General features: G+C 41.0%; 1 protein-coding gene across 1 annotated transcript; it reads left to right on the top strand.

Moving 5' to 3' along the window:
• The first annotated feature begins 1688 nt into the window (after positions 1–1688).
• Positions 1689–13422, top strand: parlb (presenilin associated, rhomboid-like b). Its single transcript, XM_060943307.1, has 10 exons — positions 1689–1778; positions 2732–2921; positions 3005–3145; positions 3230–3278; positions 3358–3453; positions 3752–3901; positions 4823–4893; positions 11303–11404; positions 11517–11614; positions 13157–13422. The coding sequence occupies exons 1-10, from the start codon at positions 1708–1710 to the stop codon at positions 13269–13271; spliced, it is 1083 nt and encodes a 360-aa protein (XP_060799290.1). The 5' UTR covers positions 1689–1707; the 3' UTR covers positions 13272–13422.
• Positions 13423–24617: the final 11195 nt, after the last annotated feature.

The following is a 24617-nucleotide window of genomic DNA, read 5'->3' as shown; positions in this document are numbered from 1 at the left end:
TGGAGGTCTACATATGATGTCAGACACACCAACACACACTCACAGCTGCATATCCAAGGATTGAATGTAGTTTTATAATTACAGAATATAACTTAGGATTGTTAAGACTTTATGATTCTAATGTTAAAGATTTTATGAGTTTAATCCTGAATCCTGTCCTCCGGTGAAGTAGCATTTCTTTGCTTTGCCAGACATATTGTTATTTTTCTTATTTTTCGTATGACTGTTTTGTTTAAGTTTGTTCTTATTTTGTTTATAACATATAACATATATTTATAACATATCTTTGTTAAAATTGTTTATTTTGCTTATGATTGTCTTACTACATATTGCTGAAATCAAGATGTAATTTGCTGACTTAGCACAAGACACACATTCATGTGTTAAGAGTTATGATTTTAATATTTTTAGCTTATCATCTTTTAGCTTTTAGATCCTTTAAAACTATTGCTGTTTAAATTGGTATTAATGTCTGATGTATTTTTCTTTGACTAGACTTCGTAGACTAGATATATTATCTGTGTTTAAGTACATAGTGCCCTGACCTGAAGGGGGGTACGTAAGCAATGACCTTTAAGATGTCTGAACAATGAAGTAATTAAGACCTGCTCACACACACACACACACACACACACACACACACACAATAGACACAGATATCAAAATGATGTCACTCACTCACACCCCCCCATATGCACATACACACATAGATATCAAAGAGTGATGTCATTTCATCAGATAATATCCACATATAATAACCCTCTGTATTCCTGTCCAATTGGGGAACTTGCGAATAAAGATGTGAACTACATTGGGGTTCCTGTCTTTCTTTGCGACTGACCTCCAGAGCTCTGGGTGGCACGAGGGCGGTGGTCTCGAGACGTTGACCTTCTAACTGGGTTGAACCTAACAATAGGGGACTACATAGGCGGCAAAATGTAGTTTTTTTCCTGCCATGGAAGTGCACTTGTATACCGAGGAGGAAGCCATTTGCATTACAGCCGTGAATAAGGATTCAAAATGGCGGCTCGGCTCGGTTTTCCCTTTCAGGCGCTCTCGTTTTCTGTTAGAATTTGGTAAAGAAAAAAATAAATATATTATTTACCAGCTTAAGGTCGGTCCGTATGGTGAAATACCGTGACCTCGGCCTTGAATACTGGCCTCGGCCCAGAGGGCCTCGCTCAGTACTTTCAAGACCTCGGTCACGGTATTTCATCATACGGACCTCCCAGCTGGGAAATAACACACACACACACACACACACACATATATATCAGGAATTATAGTTTAACATAAAACTAATAATTAACAAGCATACATAAATACTTTAAACAAACAAAAAGACGTGATTAATTGTGATTAAATCACCAAGTAATGAAGGATGAGCTCGGAACATTTCATCATAATGTGTCAATTAAAAAAAGCAACACCTTTTTCTTTTTCCACACCATTCTCAAGGAGCAAATTAATTTAAAAAAATATATTTCTGTAGCTTTGTTTATGAATGTGATATTTTCCCAAGATATTTTAAAAAATTAAAAAGTTTATCACCCAAGTAAATTACATATTTTCCTACGTATCAGAAAAACATAACATTTTTGGGAAGAAAAACAAACAAAATGCTTTTGTGCAGCAAATTCAGCATGAGAGGTAGCGGAAGTGGGCGTGGTTTCCGCGGTAACCCGGAAGTAGACGGCGGCTTGGATCATGGCGTGGAGAGGGAGTGTAGTCAGATGGGTTAAAGAGGATTTTATCAGTCAGACGAGTCGCAGAAACGGGTAATTATTCAATGTAGTAGTTTACTGGTAGAGAATAAACTGATTAATTAGTCAAATTATAATTCGGATTAATGGTGTAATGTGTATGATGTTAATGTTCTGATAGCGGAATGATGTTCCTGTGACCCCAGTCATATTATTATTATTGAGTTTAGTCTCTAGCCTCCATCTCATAATTTCAGCACTTATTTTCAAATTCGTGATTCATGTGTGCTTCATTTCCAATAACAGCACGTCTCCAAGTGTTTTATTCTTATACTACAGCAGATTGCCAGCATGTCCAATGTTTACGTCATACTTTTATCCATTTATAGTTGGTATGTTACTGAGAAACTGAGAATGGTAAACTCCTCTGTGGTGGATCTGTCAGAAAAGTGTTACGAATCTCTGACACTGGAGACTCCTTCTCCTTACAGAAATCTTCACTGCGTCAGTGATTCTCATCTCATCATCTGTAGCCGCTTTATCCTGTTCCACAGGGTCGCAGGCAAGCTGGAGCCTATCCCAGCTGACTACGGGCGAAAGGCGGGGTACACCCTGGACAAGTCGCCAGGTCATCACAGGGCTGACACATAGACACAGACAACCATTCACATTCACACCTACGCTCAATTTAGAGTCACCAGTTAACCTAACCTGCATGTCTTTGGACTGTGGGGGAAACCGGAGCACCCAGAGGAAACCCACGCGGACACGGGGAGAACATACAAACTCTGCACAGAAGGCTCGAACCCGGACCTTCTTGCTATGAGGCGACAGCACTAACCACTACACCACCGTGCCGCCCGCATCAGTGATTGTACTGCTTTTTTTGTTAAATTACAACACGTTTTTGTTTCTCCTTGTGAATACATTACAGCTGTTCTGGCCAATCAGACTCAAAAATTGAGCAGCGCTGTGGGATAATAATATTTCTATATTCTGATTCTGAATCTGTGGGGGGGGTGTTTCAGGTTTTTTCTCCTCCACCAGCAGAGATGCGGCTTTCGGAAATTGGCAAAGAGGGTGGAGCCAAAGATGGATGCGGAACAAGCAGAGTTGATACAGAAAAGAGGCGGGACTCCAACAATAGAGCCACCCACTCCATTGCAGCCTGAGAGATCATTGCGTAGACTGGTCAAGCCGCTGGCGTTCACTATAGGGGTAGGTTGAGGGTTGTGTATGTATGTGTGTGTGTGTGTGTCTGTGTGTGTGTGTGTGTTAGTTAGTTACTGACTCCAGCTCAGTTTACAGGCTGCTCGTTTGGCACAGCAGCGATCTGGCAGTATGAGAGTCTGAAGTCTCGTGTTCAGAGCTACTTTGATGAGGTGCGAACTGATTGGCTGGACAAGATGCGACCACAGAAACACGGAGACCTACGCAAACAGGTATATGTGTGTTTGTGTGTCACGTACAATAAGGTGTGTGTGTACATGGATAAGTATGTTCATGACATTGTGTATTATTACTAGATCAATCAGTGGTGGAACAGTCTGAGTGAAGGGCAGAGGAGTGTGACAGGTCAGACACACACACACACACACCTGATATTTTGCCTTTATTGAGATCCTTATTAAAAGTATGTGTGTGTTTGTTTTAGGCATCATCGCTGCTAATGCACTGGTGTTTTGCTGTTGGAGAATTCCATCTCTGCAGCGATCAATGGTGAAGTACTTCACCTCTAACCCCACCTCCAGTGAGTAAATCACTACAAGGGGGCGTGGTCTTCCCCAAACAGTCTCTCACACTGATGCCGTTTTACATTTTAGGTCTGGGTCATTTTCAAAAATGTGAGCTATTTTACTAATTATAACCCTAAAACGCACGCTCGTCGGGATCACGACGAGCACACTCATCATCACCTTTCTTTCTTTCACGTTCTACTCTTTTTTAATATATCTTTCAGAAAGTGCAGGTCTAGTCACTCTTTAAATTTCACAGTAATATTGGCCCAGTATAGAATTGCCATATAAATAAAGTGTGTGTGTGTGTAGGTGCACTGTGTTGGCCCATGCTGCTGTCCTCTTTCAGTCACTACTCATTCTTCCACATGGCAGCCAACATGTATGTGTTATGGAGTTTCTCCTCCAGCGCAGTGAGCATGATGGGAAAGGAGCAGTTCTGCGCTGTCTATCTGTCTGCAGGTAGGTAGGGGTGTGTGTCTGTCTCTCTCTCTCTGTCTGCCTGCATCTGTGATAATCTAACAAATCTCAAAACTTCAGTACAGCCATCACATGGACATGCCCTCATTCCTGGTACCCATAATACCCTGTGATATTTAGCATACACAGCATTGTGATATTAACCATTTCAGAATCTCCCTTGAGGAGTAGGTTGCCTAGGTAGTGTAAAGGCCAATTTATGCTGACAACGCAGTCCTCGCAGATGGCGTCGCAGATGGCGTCTGCGTAGCCCCCCCCCCCCCCCCCCCCCCTTCGCAGACGCTCTGCGCGCACCTCCCAAAAATTGTGACCACCGCAGAAGCCTCGCAGACAGCGTCGCAGACAAGAGGGCTCTGATTGGTCCACTCTACATCCGCTGTACACGCACTTCCGCTTCCCTACTTTCCCGGTTTGGTTTGTTTTCACGACCGCCATTTTTAAAAACACGAGCGAAGATGGAGCAGCACGAAGAGCGGTTGATCAAGGAAGTGAGGAAGTACGTACATCTATACGACTCCAGTTCTAGTCATTATAAGTAACCGGAGGATAAACACTCCACTAACCACACCCACCAGCTACTCCTAGCGATTTCGCGACTTCGCGCCCCCTTGCGTTGTGGCGGTGAATAACATCGCGCACGCCTATTACTCCCCGCTCAACGATAAATTACAACTGTCTGCGAAAAGTTATCGGCGAAAGCCTTGTCACAAGAGCATGCAGAGGCCTTAAGTAAACACATCTGTGTAAGGGTTCTGTAAAATGAAAAAACATGAGAAATAAGTAAACAATTCAATGTCATGATAAGAAGTGGCAGTGATTTTGGTGGGATGAAAATTGAATTCCAGCTTGTGTGTGATGATCTGCTGTGTGAACATGCTGCTGTTATGTGTGTGTGTGTTTCAGGTGTAATCTCCTCGTTTGCTAGTTACGTGTGTAAAATGGTGACGGGGAGGTTGGGGCCTTCGTTAGGGGCGGTGAGTGTCCCATACATCTTATTCTGAATGTAAAAAAGACAAACACTAATGCAAATTGTAGTAACCAGTAATTGTGTGAAATAAATGAGAACTCCAGCACTTGAGAGTGTGATGTTTTGGGGAAATAATTAACGGGGTGGTGTGATGCGTCTCATTGCACGGCGGAGTTACTGTCACTGCCCCAAAGTTGATTATTTTCCCTGAACGGTTTGTCTCAAAGTGTTTTATTTCCTTCATTTGACTCTTATGGCGTATTCACACCTACGTTGTTTGGTCCGGACCAAACGAACCAAATTTCCCTTGGTCCGGACCTTTTGGGTTGGTCTGAATACAAACCACCGAACTCTGGTCCGGACCAAACAAGCGGGCCGAGACCGAGCTGCAAGGTCGGACTCGGTCCGGACCAAAGGAACCCTGGTACGGATCTTTTGGAGGTGTGAAAGCAGACCGGACCTAATCCGACAGTTTTGCTTTTTTGTACCTCGGGAGCTTCCGTCGTTTGTCGAGCATTATGGGAAACAGAGTCTTGACACTCCACCGCAAAGTGCAAACACTGTTTCGGTTGTCAAGGGAACCTTACAACAGTCGTTCAGTCATTCAGACCAGTGGTAGGCTAGACTACAGAGTACAAAAAATGAGTAGGGGGCAAAATTGGGCCAAGGAAGAAACGCGTACCCTTGTGGATATATGGGCAGATGTCCACATATCTGAGCTTTTGGAGAGAACACACAAAAATGCTGACGTGTTTGCTGTATTCAGTGAGAAAATGAAGGAGAAGGGGTTCACGCGCTCCCCAGAACAATGTCGGCTAAAAGTGAAGAAACTTCGTCAGACCTACATTAAAATCAGGGACATTCTTTCAAAAAGTGGCGGTACTAGCGACGCAAAAAAGAAATTCATCTATTGCGTGAAGAGCCAGAACTGTCACAACATGATGTGCGCTCATCAGCGCTATCCTCCGTAGCCGCCTTGCCCTTTGTCGTCGTCGTTGATAAATTACTTGTACAACAGCATAGTAATCGCACAATTGTGAAAACAGTAAAAACTGGAAAAAGCATATAGCTTTGATGACATTAAAAAGAATAACAGCACGGAAAGCCTCCATGACTACTTTTGAACTTAACGCTTTGTGCGCGTGTCGTCTCTGACCAATAGCTGAACGACCTCAGGGCGCGTGGCTTTGTTGACAGATTTTGGTCCGCTTACTAAAATGTACAGTGTGAAAGCAAACCGCACCAAAATGAAAAAATAAAAAAAACATTTGGTTCGGACCAAAGCAAGTGAACTATCGAACTATCCTGGTCTGAATACACCCTTAGCTTATGCATTAGCGGAAATAAATGCTGAGTCATGGCAGTTAACATTCAAAGTTCCTGAGGAAAAAATAAAATATTTTTAAAAAGATGATATTGCAACCCTGATTAGCTAATATTCTAATATTAAAGAAAATTTGAATTCAGTCATAGTCATTGAAGGTTTTTTGTTTGTTTGTTTGTTTTTTAAATAACTGTAAATAGCCTTCACCTTAGCGGAAATAAAAGCTGAGTCATCGCAGTTTATTGATCATTCAAAGTTCCTGAGGTAAAAATATTCATAAATTCGTGAAAGGATAATCTCACAACCCTGAATTAGCTAATATTTTGAAATTAAATGAACTTTTAAGTCATTTATAGTCCTTGAAGTTTCTTTTTTTCTTTTCTTTCTTCCTTACTCTACCCATTAGCATTCACGTTAGCGGAAATAAAAGCTGAGTCGTATCAGTTATTTATCTTTCAAAGATCCTGAGGTAAAAAATTCATAAATTCATGAAAGTATAGCTAATATTTGAGAGTAATTTTTTTTTGACAGTTATAACTATTGGAGCATTTTGTTTTTAAATGTTCTGAGAAACTACCCATTAGCGTTCACATTAGCTGAAATAAATGCCGAGTCATGGCAGTTTAGTTAACATTCATAGTTCCTGTAGTTAAAAATATTAATACATTCATAAAAACTAGGGCTGTCAAACAATTAAATTTAATCGCGATTAATCTCAGAATTTCATATAGTTAATCGCGATTAATCGCATTTTTTAAAATCTGTGTAAATGAATAAGGCTTTTAAAGTGAAATGTTACAATTAAAATGGTGAACACATTATGCTAAAAGTACTTGTTAAAAACTGCTGGGACAAGAGAAAATGGTAAGGGAGTTTATTCACTCACATACTAGGCAGTGCTGAACATACAAAACACAAAATTGGATTTTGTGATGGATTAGGGAGCTGTAGTCTCAAATATAAAACATGGAGTCACATACTACTGTGTCTCAGTTCAGACATGTGTGACAAAAGAAAATAAAAATGAAATAAAACTTCAGTTGTGCTGGAGTTGTATTCAGTCACAGCCTATAGGACTCACAGTGCTGTGCAAACGAAAATAAATTGCAGTTGGACTTCAATAAAGACATTTAGTGGCATATCACAGTGCTACAGCATACTGACATCTCACTTTACAAAAGTATTTTAGAACTGCAAAGTGCATACCAAAACCAAAGGGGTGTTCACACGGCACATATTTGCATCGATGCTGCACCGATGTGTTTTGTTGCGATATATCTTACACCGGTGTAAATTTTGTGGAGCGTTCACACATCACAAACCTGCTTACTAGAGAGAAGCGTGTTAGCACCGGTGCAGCCCCACTTGCGTTCACACGGCAGTTTTTGCGACCGTGCTATACGATAGTAATAATGCGGAAATGAAATATGCGCATGCGTGAAAATGTACTTCCTTTTCCCGGTTGTCATGGCATAACCAAGCGCCGGGAAAACAACGTGGATGAAGACACCAGTGTTGCCAGATACTGCTGACGTTTTCCAGCCCAAAATATGTTCAAATCCGCCAAAATGCACTTAAAACCGCCCAATCTGGCAACACTGGAAGACACGCAGTTCTGTTGTTGTTGATATTCGCCATTTTGGAAGCGCAAAATACCAGGATGCAAATTATGCAATGCCCGTATGTAATCAACTCTCCTCACGCGTAGCGAGTCTACCCCGTAGCGTTCAGACGTCCCGTTTTATATCGGTGCTGCCCCGCAAACTAGCATTTACTCCGGAGTAAATTTCTTAAACCACCTCCCGAGCAGGGTTAGATTTGCACCAGTTTAAGCAGCTTTCAGGGGCTACACCGGGATAACTTTGTACCGTGTGAACGCTCTACCGGGGCAGCCCCGGTGCTACACCGGAGTAAAAGTTGCCGTGTGAACACCCCTCAACTCAATCACACTCTTCTTTTGAAATGAAACTTCCCGTTTAACAGACCTTTCTCCATCACTCACACGTACTCTTATTGAAGCAGCACGCGACAAGCCTCAACAGGAACTACGGGTGACTCGCAGGGCCAAATTAGAATTTGCGTTAACGCCACTATTTTTTTAAATCGCGATAAATTGAGATCGCGTTAATGCGTTATTATCGCGTTAACTTCGACAGCCCTAATAAAAACATATCGCCTTACCCTTTTTTAGTTAAATGGAAACATTTAATAGAAGGTGTAGCAGCTAGTCGGTTAGCTAGCTTGGCTAGCTGGTTATTTATTTATTTATTTAATGATATTCCTGGAACTTTGAATGGCTTCGATCAGGGGTGTCAATCTCCTTTTGGTTCAGGGGCCACATACAGCCATCTGATCTCAAGTGGGCCGGACCAGTAAAATAATTGCAAAATAACCTTTGTCAACTCCAAATCTTTAGCATTGTTTTTTCAGTAGGCTATGCTTTATGCTTCAGCCTACATTTGTAGCCTACATAATCACTGATCACAAGGGATCAAGATTATTACACGTTTATTCACAGAGAGACCGATGGATTTGAAATAAAATGCATTTCACTCTCAAACAACTGGTTTATTTTTATACAGTTGAGTGAATACATTTTTACATCTGACAACCTGAACCAACTCCCCACACTAATGTTGGCAAAGGCAGATTGCTTTTCAGGGCGCACAACTTCTGCAGCCTTCAGCATGCATTTTTTTCACAAGTTCACCATCAGAAAATGGCTTGGATGCTTGCACCAACTCGTTTGCAATAAGGTAGCTCGCTTTCACTGCTCCATCACTGACCTCACGGCTGCGAGTAAATGCAGACTGCTGTTTCTTCAGACCAGCTAACAATTCGTTTACCTTCTCTTTTCTTAATTGTCCATACAAATTGTGAAATTTTTCTTGATGATGAGTCTCATAGAGGCGCTGAATATTATATTCTCTGAGCACTGCAACCTGTTGATTACATACCAAGCGCACTGGTTTTGTATTCACCTCTGTGAATAAATAATACTCAGTCCATTTTTCCTGGAAAACTCTGCACTCTACGTCAACTTGTCTTCTTTTTGACAAAGACATTTTGGTAATGGAGGTATCACTCTTGATCATTTTGATAGCAACTTAATAGTGGTGAGGCATGGAATCAGACAGCATATCTGGGCACGTTGCTAAAATGTGCTGTTTATTTCCTGATCTCTTGTTATGTCAGTGCTGCTTTTTTTTGGCTGACCCTAGCGGCTGAATTGAGCATTTCGGTTATTTCTTTAAAAATTCATAAGTCGTCACAGGAATGGGCTCGAGATTTACTTTTTTTTTTTGACATCCTGAGAAATTTTTTCTCTACAAGTCTGGGGCCGGATTAAACCATCTGGCGGGCTGGATCCGGCCCGCGGGCCGTATGTTTGACACCCCTGGCTTAGATATTTAATAAATCAACAATGATACAAAATTTTCTTGCAAATTATGATAGCTATGTAGCTACCTAAATCAAACTAGCCCTATAGCTAACTAGCTTATTCATGAATATTCATAATTAAAGAGGGTGATTTTTTTATGGCTAATGTCACAAAGGTAAATAGAAATGAAACTAGAAAAGCACTCGGAGAGCGCAGACCTCCGCCAAGAATCCTTTAAAAAATTCCGGGATCCAGAAGGTGATCCGGATCACTGCCAAAATTTAATGGATTGTTACTTGTGCCCAGTCACACCTCTGGAAAAAATTTCAGAGCAATCCGTTCATAACTTTTTCCGTAATGTTGCTAACATACAAACCAACACTACCGAAAACATAACCTCCTTGGCGGAGGTAATGAAATGTGTCATTAAACCCCTGGTAAATTTGTAGTTGCTAACGAAGTAGCTAATTTGTTCATTCAGCTTTTTAGTTTAGTGACTGTAATTGTTTCAGGAGTCACAGCCATTATATTTCAGTTTCTTTTTGTCGGAATGACAGAACTAAAGCCTAATTTTAATTATTTTAAGGATTTTGTATAAAAGCTGTAATCTCAGGGCCCGTTTACACGAGGACGCTGTCGGGTAAAAATGACTAAATATTTTATCAGAAGTGCTTTTCGTTTACACGAGGACGGCGTTTCCGAGGCTGAAAAACGGATAAAATTGAAAACGCCTTCCAGAGTGGATAAGTTAAAAACGGCCCCCGTTGCATATCCGTCTAAACTACCCAATACGCCAAACTCTGCTCGGATCTGCTCACGTCGGGTACGCGTTTACGTCATACATGTGTCATATACTGCACATGCCAGCCCGGGAAGTAAGAAAGTAAGTAAAAAAGTAAGAGCATGTCTGATTACATCGATCCAACGGACCTTCAAGCTGCTCTGTGTTTTAATGCAGTAGATGTGTTTTCCTGCTCACCCGCCCGACTGAAAACAAAACTAGCAGCCGAACGGGTTTATTTTGCTGAGATGGACACTGCCTTTTCTCTTCTTCACCGAAACAAGAGTGAGTGTTACTTAATAAAGGCAGATTAAAAGAGTTTCGGTTTGCTCCTGCTCCTCCCTCGAGCACTACAGTACCTCAGCCGGACCGGTGTTCTGTAAAGTTATCCTAGCAAGTTCTCATACAGACCGTTTTATTATTCAAAACAAGTCATTACAAATTATTTGACTCGGCCAAAGACTCGACCAATACGCACAAAACATAAAAATCGGCAAATGCGTGAAATTATCACCGATTTTCTATCAGCCCAGCTGATCGGGAGAACAAAACTACTGTTGAATTTTCCTACCCTCCTGGATTTCGCGCATGCTTGGTAGGATAACTTGACAGAACAGCGGCGCAGATGTGCAGATCAGACAAGACAGAAGACGTTGCGCATGCGTGCAGACATAGCGGAGACATTTATGCGGTCGTGTAGACGCGGAAAAAAGTGAGAACGAAAATGGATTTTTGCGTTTTTGTTTTATACCGTCCCCGTGTAAAGTGGGCCTCAGAGAACATGATGAAATTCAAGGGTCTGATTGGTCAGTCCAGCAAATTCCACACTAGAGGGTGCTACTGGTTTAATTTTTTTCAAAGGAAATGCTTTGCATTGATTGTGTGTGTGTGTGTGTGTGTGTGTGTGTGTGTGTGTGTGTGTGTGTCAGTCTGGTGCTATTATGACCATCCTCGCTGCAGTCTGCATGAAGATGCCTGAAGCTAAGCTGGCCATCGTCTTCCTCCCGATGTACACCTTCACTGCAGGAAATGTGAGACACCCCCCCCCCCCCCCCCCCAAAAAAAAAAAGTAACCCACAGGTCTTTAATGCAAAATCAGTTTTTATTTCCTGATATCTGTTGTGATGTCACTTCTTGAATTAGGCACTGAAAGCCATCGTTGCCCTGGATACAGCAGGATTGATTATGGGATGGCGCTTTTTTGACCACGCTGCTCATTTAGGAGGCGCTCTGTTTGGCATGTGAGTGAATACACACACACACACACACACACACACACAATCCTCTTAAAGGGGAACTGAAGTCATTTTTAAACTTGCTTTATTTCTTAATTAATGTGTTATTCAATTATGTTTTCGGTTTTAGTAACCTTATATCTTGACTCGTATTGGCATATTATATTACACTTATCAGCCTTTTCGGTTTTTAGCCATGCTGAATGTAGTTCGTTTGGTCCACGGCAGGCGTTGCTTATCCGCGCGATCTTCACGAGACTTGTGCGAGACTTCAAATGTGAAGTGTCAGCGCCGCCATTTTGAAAACTGTTTACACAGCGGCCAGATCGCCGTATCATTCCAATTTAGATTAATTTCAAGATTTGCCAGCTTCATCAGTGATGGAGTGTCAGTCCTGCGCCACTGGTATTTACACTACCGTTCAAAAGTTTGGGGTCACCCAGACAATTTAGTGTTTTCCATGAAAAGTCACACTTTTATTTCCCACCATAAGTTGTAAAATGAATAGAAAATCTAGTCAAGACATTTTTCTGGCCATTTTGAGCATTTAATCGACCCCACAAATGTGATGCTCCAGAAACTCAATCTGCTCAAAGGAAGGTCAGTTTTATAGCTTCTCTAAAGAGCTCAACTGTTTTCAGCTGTGCTAACATGATTGTACAAGGGTTTTCTAATCCTCCATTAGCCTTCTGAGGCAATGAGCAAACACATTGTACCATTAGAACACTGGAGTGAGAGTTGCTGGAAATGGGCCTCTATACACCTATGGAGATATTGCACCAAAAAACAGACATTTGCAGCTAGAATAGTCATTTACCACATTAGCAATGCATAGAGTGGATTTCTGATTAGTTTAAAGTGATCTTCATTGAAAAGAACAGTGCTTTTCTTTCAGAAATAAGGACATTTCAAAGTGACCCCAAACTTTTGAACGGTAGTGTACGTCATTACTGTCGCACAATTAAAACGTGCCAGATCAGTCGGCTGGTGGGTTTTCAAAATAATAAATAGATGCATGTATTTTTGTGATAAATCCATATTATACTGAGCGCATTTCCCACATAATCCTCACTAAGGTTTCGGACAGCACTACAAAATGGCGTTCCCACTGTATAGTTCCCTATATAGTGAGTAGGGAGCGATTTCGGACACGGAAAACTTCCGGTTTGATTACGTCAGCATTCGAAAGAGGGCGCGCGCGTCTTTTGACAGCGTTGGCAGATGTTGGTCACTTTAATTTCCGCTGTACGTTTTACTTCCGTCCTACGATGCCTCACACAGGTCTCAACGAATCTCGTTTACGGCCATCGGTTTGACATATGGACTGATATATTACAGAGCATATTTCAAACACTCACAACTTGCTATAGCAGCGACACAATAGCTGTCAGAAATGCTTCCCTACATTTTATAAAATGAGAAGTAGAATTTTGATAATAAATTTGCCTTCAGTTCTCCTTTAACGCTGTACACTGTTCACATAATTATCAACCATAATCTGTATGTATTTCTGTGTGTGTGTGTGTGTGTGTGTGTGCACGCGCAAAGCTGGTACATCTTCTACGGTCACGAGCTGATCTGGAAGAACAGAGAGCCACTGGTGAAAATGTGGCACAATTTCAGGACGCGAGGACCTGGCACCGGTGGCAACGGTTCCATCTAGAGCATCATAGGAAATAATCCTGCACCGGATCAGCATAATAATCACCAGTTTATTAGGAATGAGTGTGTGTGCGCGCGCGTGTATGAATGAGCTTGGATTAAACTTATTTCAGTTGTTTTTTTGGACTTTAAATAAAATGTTTATTACAGTGTATGCTTTACATTTTTGTTGATCTTTTCATGTTTAGAAATAGCTAATGATGTCATAGTAGCCGTTAGCGCAGCTAACCAATCAGCAGCGACGCTTAAAGTTAACATTGGAACTGTACGCTCATTAGAATCGTGACACGCATCAGTATAATCACACGCTAATTAGTGCTCTTACTCGAACACAAGTACAGAATAAAATAGTTAATGGTGCGCTGTTGATTATTTTCCGATAACAGAACGTTCTGTGGGTTGAAGTGTTTTATTTTTCTTAATCCACAGTGCTTTTTGTTGACAATTACAATTTTTCATTTATTAAAGAATGAATCATGCTTTTAAACCGTTTATAGTTACAGTTACTGTTTTGGAATGACCCATGAAACAAGTTAGTTCATGTTAATGCTTGTGAAGTTATTTCCTGTCTTGATACTGGAGACTCCTTCCTTCCATAAATGTTAGATAAACTTCACTATGTTAATGATGTTAACGCAGTGGCAGCAGCGGAGGGGGCACCCCCCAAAAAAAAATTATGTTGGGGGGGGCTGCACACACACACCCCAAAAAAAAAAATTTATGATGGGAGTCCTTTGACTATTTACAAGGAAGAAAAGGAGAGAGTAGTGTGAATAAACAGCCCGCTGTGCGCCTTTGTTTTCCCTTATTAAATCCCGCTGCATCCCTTGTACTGTAGGTTGGTAGCACCCATTTGCACCAAAACTGATGCAAATTAGCCTGGCCCTGACGTCACCAATTTCCTCCGCTTTCTGGGATTTTCCTTATTTGGCTTATGCAGAACTGCAAAACCTATCACTTTTAGTAGACAAGCTGATTTATGAATATTCTGTGGGCTAATTAACTTGTTGCTGTGGCAACTGTCTAGACATGTCTGGTCTCCTTGGGTACTTGCGCCAAAGCAGGGACCCTGTGACAGCAAGGCTATGACAGTGTTGCTACATTTGTATCTGACTGATAACTCGTGGCTAGATAGCGTTCACGAGGCGTACAAGCAGTTTTGGGTGCCCAAAAACTTGATGCTGCTCTAGATCTCCATGAATTCGCTTGCTGCCCTGATCACTCACTAAAAATCGGTATGAAGAGGAGTTTCAGACAAATATCCATTGCAAACTTTTTGGGCTCGACAAAGGCACCTAAGTTGCTTAATAATAACGAGGTACAACCCCGATTCCAAAAAAGTTGGGACAAAGTACAAATTGTACAACCCCGATTCCAAAAAAGTTGGGACAAAGTACAAATTGTAAATAAAAACGGAATGCAATAATTTACAAATCTCAAAAACTGATATTGTATTCACAATAGAACATAGACAACATATCAAATGTCGAACGTGAGACATTTTGAAATTTCATGCCAAATATTGGCTCATTTGAAATTTCATGACAGCAACACATCTCAAAAAAGTTGGGACAGGGGCAATAAGAGGCTGGAAAAGTTAAAGGTACAAAAAAGGAACAGCTGGAGGACCAAATTGCTACTCATTAGGTCAACTGGCAATAGGTCATTAACATGACTGGGTATAAAAAGAGCATCTTGGAGTGGCAGCGGCTCTCAGAAGTAAAGATGGGAAGAGGATCACCAATCCCCCTAATTCTGCGCCGACAAATAGTGGAGCAATATCAGAAAGGAGTCCGACAGTGTAAAATTGCAAAGAGTTTGAACATATCATCATCTACAGTGCATAATATCATCAAAAGATTCAGAGAATCTGGAAGAATCTCTGTGCGTAAGGGTCAAGGCCGGAAAACCATACTGGGTGCCCGTGATCTTTGGGCCCTTAGACGGCACTGCATCACATACAGGCATGCTTCTGTATTGGAAATCACAAAATGGGCTCAGGAATATTTCCAGAGAACATTATCTGTGAACACAATTCACCGTGCCATCCGCCGTTGCCAGCTAAACTCTATAGTTCAAAGAAGAAGCCGTATCTAAACATGATCCAGAAGCGCAGACGTCTTCTCTGGGCCAAGGCTCATTTAAAATGGACTGTGGCAGAGTGGAAAACTGTTCTGTGGTCAGACAAATCAAAATTTGAAGTTCTTTATGGAAATCAGGGACGCCGTGTCATTCGGACTAAAGAGGAGAAGGACGACCCAAGTTGTTATCAGCGCTCAGTTCAGAAGCCTGCATCTCTGATGGTATGGGGTTGCATTAGTGCATGTGGCATGGGCAACTTACACATCTGGAAAGACACCATCTATGCTGAAAGGTACAGTTAGGTCCATATATATTTGGACACTGACACAAATTTTGTTTTTTTACCTGTTTACTGAAACATATTCAAGTTATAGTTATATAATGGACATGGACATAAAGTCCAGACTTTCAGCTTTCATTTGAGGGTATCCACATTAAAATTGGATGAAGGGTTTAGGAGTTTCAGCTCCTTAACATGTGCCACCCTGTTTTTAAAGGGACCAAAAGTAATTGGACAATTGACTCAAAGGCTATTTCATGGGCAGGTGTGGGCAATTCCTTCGTTATGTCATTCTCAATTAAGCAGATAAAAGGCCTGGAGTTGATTTGAAGTGTGGTGCTTGCATTTGGAAGACTTTGCTGTGAAGAAAACATGCGGTCAAAGGAGCTCTCCATGCAGGTGAAACAAGCCATCCTTAAGCTGCGAAAACAGAAAAAACCCATCCGAGAAATTGCTACACTATTAGGAGTGGCAAAATCTACAGTTGGGTACATCCTGAGAAAGAAAGAAAGCACTGGTGAACTCATCAATGCAAAAAGACCTGGACACTCACAGAAGACAACAGTAGTGGATGATCGCAGAATAATTTCCATGGTGAAGAGAAACTCCTTCACAACAGCCAACCAAGTGAACAACACTCTCCAGGAGGTAGGCATATCAATATCCAAATCTACCATTAAGAGAAGACTGCATGAAAGTAAATACAGAGGGTTCACGGCATGATGCAAGCCACTCATAAGCCTCAAGAATAAAAAGGCTAGATTGGACTTTGCTAAAAAACATCTAAAAAAGCCAGCACAGTTCTGGAAGAACATTCTTTGGACAGATGAAACCAAGATCAACCTCTACTAGAATGATGGAAAGAAAAAGGTATGGTGAAGGCGTGGTACAGCTCATGATCCAAAGCATACCACATCATCTGTAAAACATGGCGGAGGCAGTGTGATGGCTTGGGCATGCATGGCTGCTAGTGGCACTGGGTCACTAGTGTTTATTGATGATGTGACACAGGACAGAAGCAGCCGGATGAATTCTGAGGTATTCAGAGACATACTGTGTGCTCAAATCCAGCCAAATAATAATCGGCGTTTCATAATACAGATGGACAATGACCCAAAACATAAAGCCAAAGCAACCCAGGAGTTTATTCAAGCAAAGAAGTGGAATATTCTTGAATGGCCAAGTCAGTCACCTAATCTCAACCCAATTGAGCATACATTTCACTTGTTAAAGACAAAACTTCAGACAGAAAGGCCCACAAACAAACAGCAACTGAAAACCGCTGCAGTAAAGGCCTGGCAGAGCATTAAAAAGGAGGAAACACAGCGTCTGGTGATGTCCATGAGTTCAAGACTTCAGGCAGTCATTGCCAACAAAGGGTTTTCAACCAAGTATTAGAAATGAACATTTTATTTACAATTATTTAATTTGTCCAATTACTTTTGAGCCCCTGAAATGAAGGGATTGTGTTTAAAAAATGCTTTAGTTCCTCACATTTTTATGCAATCATTTTGTTCAACCCACTGAATTAAAGCTGAAAGTCTGAACTTCAACTGCATCTGAATTGTTTTGTTCAAAATTCATTGTGGTAATGTACAGAACCAAAATTCGAAAAATGTTGCCTCTGTCCAAATATTTATGGACCTAACTGTATATCCATGTTCTAGAGCAACATATGCTCCCATCCAGACGACGTCTCTTTCAGGGAAGACCTTGCATTTTCCAACATGACAATGCCAAACCACATACTGCATCAATTACAGCATCATGGCTGCGTAGAAGAAGGGTCCGGGTACTGAACTGGCCAGCCTGCAGTACAGATCTTTCACCCATAGAAAACATTTGGCGCATCGTAAAACGGAAGATACGACAAAAAAGACCTAAGACAGTTGAGCAACTAGAATCCTACATTAGACAAGAATGGGTTAACATTCCTATCTCTAAACTTGAGCAACTTGTCTCCTCAGTCCCCAGACGTTTACAAACTGTTGTAAAGAGAAAAGGGGATGTCTCACAGTGGTAAACATGGTCTTGTCCCAACTTTTTTGAGATGCGTTGTTGTCATGAAATTTAAAATCACCTAATTTTTCTCTTTAAATGATACATTTTCTCAGTTTAAACATTTGATATGCCATCTATGTTCTATTCTGAATAAAATATGGAATTTTGAAACTTCCACATCATTGCATTCCCTTTTTATTTACAATTTGTACTTTGTCCCAACTTTTTTGGAATCGGGGTTGTAAGTTCCATCCATCCATCATCTGTAGCCGCTTATCCTGTTCTATAGGGTCGTAGGCAAGCTGGAGCCTATCCCAGCTGACTATGGGTGGGAGGCAGGGTACACCCTGGACAAGTCGCCAGGTCATCACAGGGCTGACACATAGACACAGACAACCATTCACACTCACAGTCAATTTAAAGCCACCAATTAACCTAACCTGCATGTCTTTGGACTGTGGGGGAAACCGGAGCACCCGGAGGAAACCCACGCGGACACGGGGAGAACATGCAAACTCCGCACAGAAAGGCCCTCGCCGGCCACGGGGCTCAAACCCGGACCTTCTTGCTGTGAGGTGACAGTGCTAACCACTACACCACCGTGCCACCCCAACAAGGTAAGTTTTCAGTATAAATTTTTTTTTAACATCCCAAGTCAATTTTCGCAAACCGAGAAATGAATCACTGTTTACTTGCATGAAGACTAAAGGAAAGACAGATATTTGTCCTCTTGCTTTATACCACGTAGCTGAGCAGGTATATAAATCTATTAGCGCTTTAATTCAACGAGGACATTGAGGACAAATTTTCTCGTGTTTTGTTTTTGTGTGCACGCGGGGGTCAGATCCAGGAGAAAACTAAGGGAATGTAGTTTTTCCAATTTACCAATAAAGCCCCAAATGCCATTCATACATGCTTCAATACACCAATATCACACAGTTTTGATTTGAAAAATATGCAACTAACAAAAAAAAATTCATTCGCACCCAATCTGGGGTCACGACCGGTCATTACCAGTCAGTTGGATTTCCCGGGAGCTGACAGCGGTCCTTGAAGGATCGGGAATATTACTTTCACAGGCTTATTCCTCGGTCAAAACAGGATTGCCGAGAGATGTAATCGGTTTTTAGGTATTATTACGTGTTTATTCAAATTATCCAAGGCTATTTGACCCAATCATTGAAATATTTGACTAGCACTGTGTGAAGTTTCGTCATGATACGTGTTGACAGCAACCCATGGTAAGAGGGTGTTATCCCCTCAATGATACTAAGTAGATGTAATTACGTTATAGTATCATTGGTTCTGTTTCATACAGAAAAATTACATGGAAAAAATGTACTCTAATAGAGACATTAAACTTAGCTTTACTCCTCCAAAATTTGCCTCTCAAAATGTGGGAAATAGTGTTTTAGAGGGTTAAAAATTCAAAAATTTCCCAGGAGAGCATGCCCCCAGACCCCCCTACATTTGGTGCACCTTTGGCACGCGACACATCGCCCCCCCCATCCAAAACTTCCTGCCACCGCCTCTGTGATGTTTTTGTTGTTGTTGCTAAATACGACATTTTTATTCATTTATTCTTAGTGTTAGATGATGTAGAACATCCTCATCCTACAAATCCCTGTGAATGAGCTGTTATCATGCGAAAGGGTTTTAATCCAAACTTGATCTCAGCCTCATGGTACCAGGTACCAGGTTTGACAGATTAACTGTGCAGTGAAGGTTCTATCTCTTGAAACCATCCTAGCTTATAATCAGAGATCTATCGACATCCTGAAAAGATACAGGTTTATTGGATAGTTTATAGTTGAAAGCAAGCACCCTAAGTGTACGATTAAAGACCAGAACTGGTCCATCAGAGACCGACTTCTCAGAATTTCATATACTCGGATTGTTTCTAGCTTCATGATGAAGCAACTGTTCTCTGAGAGTACGCTAAGGTGAGCAGCTTGTAGGGTCGGAAATCTCCATCTCTGAGCCGCTGGTTTCAGGATGATTCACGGTCGTGGTTGCACAAGCTCGCTTCACCAGACCGTTGATCTCTTTGGAAAGTGTCAGAAGGCGAGATCCAACTGGTTTCTCTTTCTCCTTTTGGCCTTGGCCCTTTATGACTGGTCCTGGGTTTCTTTCTGTGTTAGGGACTGTAGGAGCCATTTATGATTTTAAGTTTCTTTAATGACACCTGCTGGCAACAAGATAACCTTGTACCCTTGGAGTGGCACACAAAGGGTTAAATGATTCACCTGCGCTAATTAGAAAAGTTTGGTGAAAACACAGGAACTGATTTAGGACAGGAGGACTTAGTCTGAAATGTTTGGAAGGTTTTGAGATGCCAGCAGGCATATGATTTTTCATTTGATTGGATATTACTGATTGATTTGATCATTTTCCACCACTGATTTATACCCCAGTTTAAACATACATATCTTTTCTTTGTTATCAGTCGTGAAAGGTTTTTATTTTTACCAGATTTACTTTAAAACATTCAATGGAATAAATCTTTGGAATTATTGAAAACCCTGAGGTATCTACAAGAAGTGACTTATTGGAAGGCACTGCAGAGACTAAAGGCAGATCAATCATAACAGCATAAGATATTAGAACAAAAGCGTTGATATAAAATTAATCTGACTTTAGAATACAATCCATTTTTGTGACACTTCTTGATTCTAGTTAATTCATGTTTGAGTGTTAAACATACACAAGATTTAACACAAGTTTTGGCAAGTTGATTTACAAATTTAGACATTTTTCAGAATTTTTAGTTTTATTAGTTTACAGTCAATCTGCAGTTCATTTTTTAAAAGTTATTTAAGCCAGATAACACAGAAGAAAATGGTTCAAAATCTTTAACTTTTACAGTAATTTTCACACTTATCCAATGTTTAACATAAAATAATCAATTATTTGGACATAAACACTTTGTTTTCTTCATAATTTTGACTACACCTTAAGTAAATGTCATTTTAATTTTTCAGATTACATTTTTAAATCTCTCCAAATGGAATCTCATCTCATTGGGAAGCTTGATATATCTCATCTCATCTCATTATCTCTAGCCGCTTTATCCTTCTACAGGGTCGCAGGCAAGCTGGAGCCTATCCCAGCTGACTACGGGCGAAAGGCGGGGTACACCCTGGACAAGTCGCCAGGTCATCACAGGGCTGACACATAGACACAGACAACCATTCACACTCACTTCACACCTACGCTCAATTTAGAGTCACCAGTTAACCTAACCTGCATGTCTTTGGACTGTGGGGGAAACCGGAGCACCCGGAGAAAACCCACGCGGACACGGGGAGAACATGCAAACTCCACACAGAAAGGCCCTCACCAGCCACGGGGCTCGAACCCGGACATTCTTGCTGTGAGGTGACAGCGCTAACCACTACACCACCATGCCGCCCAGCTTGATATATTTCCTAAAAATTAATATTCAAAACTTGCAAATTTCATATATATATATATATATATATATCCATTATCTGTAGCCGCTTTATCCTGTTCTACAGGGTCGCAGGCAAGCTGGAGCCTATCCCAGCTGACTACGGGCAAAAGGTGGGGTACACCCTGGACAAGTTGCCAGGTCATCACAGGGCTGACACATAGACACAGACAACCATTCACACTCACATTCAAGGCCCTCGCCGGCCACGGGGCTCGAACCCGGACCTTCTTGCTGTGAGGCGACAGCGCTAACCACTACACCCCCGTGCTGCCCATATATATATATATATATATATATGTGTGTATTTATTATACATACAAATAATTATTTGTATATATACTTGTATGTGACATTACTGAACTATATGTTTATACCATTATTAGAAACTATAACTGTAACTGAAACCAGCAGTGTTGCATGATACTGTAAAGTCCACTGTGAAGTGTGTGTAATCCTGTATTATTCAGTAGCTGCAGTTTCAGTTGAAGAACTTTGATCCCAGTTAAATGTAAATGATTGACCATGATGACACACACACAGTCCACACACACGCCATCCTCAAGCACTCCTTTCTATCTTTACATCTTCAGTGTGATATAACACAGCATAATAAACCACTACATTCTCCCAAGAAACAAATGATAATGTTAGGAATAAGAGAACAATCTGACACATTGTTTGCTACTTCATATTTTTATTTAATGTTCAATCAAAACTTCCTCTTTGTAACAAAAACACCAGTTGGGGATTAGGATTTAAGGGTCAGGAGTTAAAAGTTCATGTTGAGGAATAAGATTTACGGGTCAGGAGTTAAAAGTTAATGTTGAGGAATAAGATTTCAGGGTTGGGAGTTCAAAGTTAATGTTGGGGAATAAGATTTAAGGGTCAAGAGTTAAAAGTTAATGTTGGGGAATAAGATTTAAGGGTCAGGATTTAAAAGTTAATGTTGGGCAATAAGATTTAAGAGTTAGGAGTTTAAAGTTAATGTTGTGGATTCTGATTTATGGGTCAGGAGTTAAAAGTTAATGTTGGAGTTCAAGATTTAAGGGTCAGGAGTTAAAAGTTCATGTTGAGGAATAAGATTTATGGGTCAGGAGTTAAAAGTTAATGTTGGAGTTCAAGATTTAAGGGTCAGGAGTTAAAAGTTCATGTTGAGGAATAAGATTTACGGGTCAGGAGTTAAAAGTTAATGTTGAGGAATAAGATTTCAGGGTCAGGAGTTCAAAGTTAATGTTGGGGAATAAGATTTAAGGGTCAAGAGTTAAAAGTTAATGTTGGGGAATAAGATTTAAGGGTCAGGATTTAAAAGTTAATGTTGGGCAATAAGATTTAAGAGTTAGGAGTTTAAAGTTAATGTTGGGGATTCTGATTTATGGGTCAGGAGTTAAAAGTTAATGTTGGGGATTGAGATTTAAGAGTTAGGAGTTAAATGTTAATGTTGGGGATTAAGATTTATGGGTTAAACATTAAAAGTTAATGTTGATCCCTCACCCATACATTAATGTATGGGTCAGGAGTTAAAAGTTAATGTTGGGGATTACCTTAGGGTTCAGTTTTGGGAGTGATGTGGGGGAATTAGCACTCAAATTTTAAGAGTTAGGAGGGGATTAGGAGTTAGAGTTTGGAAGTTTAGAAATTAAGGATTTGAATTTGGATTTAGGATTTAGGAATTAATGTTGGAGTTGTAATTTATGGTTTAGAAGTTCATGCCAGGGTTAGGATTTAGGGTTTAAGAGTTTAAAAGTTAATGTTAAGGAATAGGGGCGGCACGGTGGTGTAGTGGTTAGCGCTGTTGCCTCACAGCAAGAAGGTCCTGGGTTCGAGCCCCATGGCCGGCGAGGGCCTTTCTGTGCGGAGTTTGCATGTTCTCCCCGTGTCCGCGTGGGTTTTCTCCGGGTGCTCCGGTTTCCCCCACAGTCCAAAGACATGCAGGTTAGGTTAACTGGTGACTCTAAATTGACCGTAGGTGTGAATGTGAGTGTGAATGGTTGTCTGTGTCTATGTGTCAGCCCTGTGATGACCTGGCGACTTGTCCAGGGTGTACCCCGCCTTTCGCCCGTAGTCAGCTGGGATAGGCTCCAGCTTGCCTGCGACCCTGTAGAAGGATAAAGCGGCTAGAGATAATGTGATGTGATGTGATGTGTGATGTTAAGGAATAGGATTTAGAAAATAGGGTTAGTGATTAAGATTTAGGGTGTCGTTAGGAGTGAATGTTAGGATTAAGAGTTGGGGTTTAGGAGTTAAGGTTGAGGATTAGGATTTGGAATTTTAAGTGTTGAAGCCAGGGTTAGGATTTTGGGTTGAGAATTAAGGAGTTAATCTTGGGGATTAGCTTTTAAATTTTAGCAATTAAAATGTAGAGTTCAAGGTTTCAGGGGCAGGGTTTAGAATTTAGGTTTAGGAATTAATGTTTGGGGATTAAAATTCATGGATTAGAAGTTAGTCATTTACATTTGAGAATTTCGATTTATAACTTGGAAATTAGGTATTAACACTGGAAGTCTCTGTGTTGGAGCCTGGGATTTAGGACAGGGGTTTAGCAGTGATTTAGCAGAGTGTAGAAGTTGGAGATTGGGATTTATGAATTAGGGTTTGACAGTAAGAAGGCTAGAAAGTAGTGTCCAGGAGACCAGGGATCAGAGGTTAAGAGTTAGTTTTAGAGGTTCAGTGTCAGGAGTTACCATTTAAGAATTCACGTTTGTTGTGATGGGCTAATAATTTCCTGCACACATCTATCCTTATGAACAAAATCCACTGCCACTGTGTTTAGCTGCTCTGTTTTTGGGGTCACTGACCCAAAGCCAATATTAACACAGTGACTTCCATGACTCGAGTCAGTGAGACAGAATCACAGACCGTTAAACACTCAGGAGACTCACAGAGCAGGTAAATTTAAGAATTACACCACAAAAGTGATCAGACGAATGTCGTCACCTTTACTGTGTTGTCTGATTATATTGCTGATATTTTACTGGATTAAATCTATCTTCCTGTGATGTATGAAGGTGTTTTTGTCTGTACATGTTACAAAATTTACTAAATAAAGGTTGAATAAAGATATACTCACCGAATAAGAGTAAATTTAAGTTTTACTTATGAAACATGGGAAATACAATTGATGTTTAACTTAAACCATTTAAGCACTAGACTTCTTTAGCATTAGCTTTTTTCTGTGCTTAATTGTATTAACAATAGAACTGTTCATGTTTCTAGCCTATCTCTCGTTCCTGAGTTAGCATTAGCATCTCGTCTCTGTTATACCCGTCACCATTAAAACCCTTCTTTCCTCAGAATTAGCATTTAGATCAATTCAAAATGGGGCGGCACGGTGGTGTAGTGGTTAGCGCTGTCGCCTCACAGCAAGAAGGTCCTGGGTTCGAGCCCCGGGGCCGGCGAGGGCCTTTCTGTGTGGAGTTTGCATGTTCTCCCCGTGTCCGCGTGGGTTTCCTCCGGGTGCTCCGGTTTCCCCCACAGTCCAAAGACATGCAGGTTAGGTTAACTGGTGACTCTAAATTGACCGTAGGTGTGAA

The sequence above is a fragment of the Neoarius graeffei genome, chromosome 16, assembly GCF_027579695.1.
Source record: "Neoarius graeffei isolate fNeoGra1 chromosome 16, fNeoGra1.pri, whole genome shotgun sequence".
In the NCBI taxonomy this organism is placed as follows: domain Eukaryota; kingdom Metazoa; phylum Chordata; class Actinopteri; order Siluriformes; family Ariidae; genus Neoarius; species Neoarius graeffei.
The sequence above is the reverse complement of the archived record's forward strand: the minus strand, read 5'-3'. Positions and strand labels throughout refer to the sequence as shown.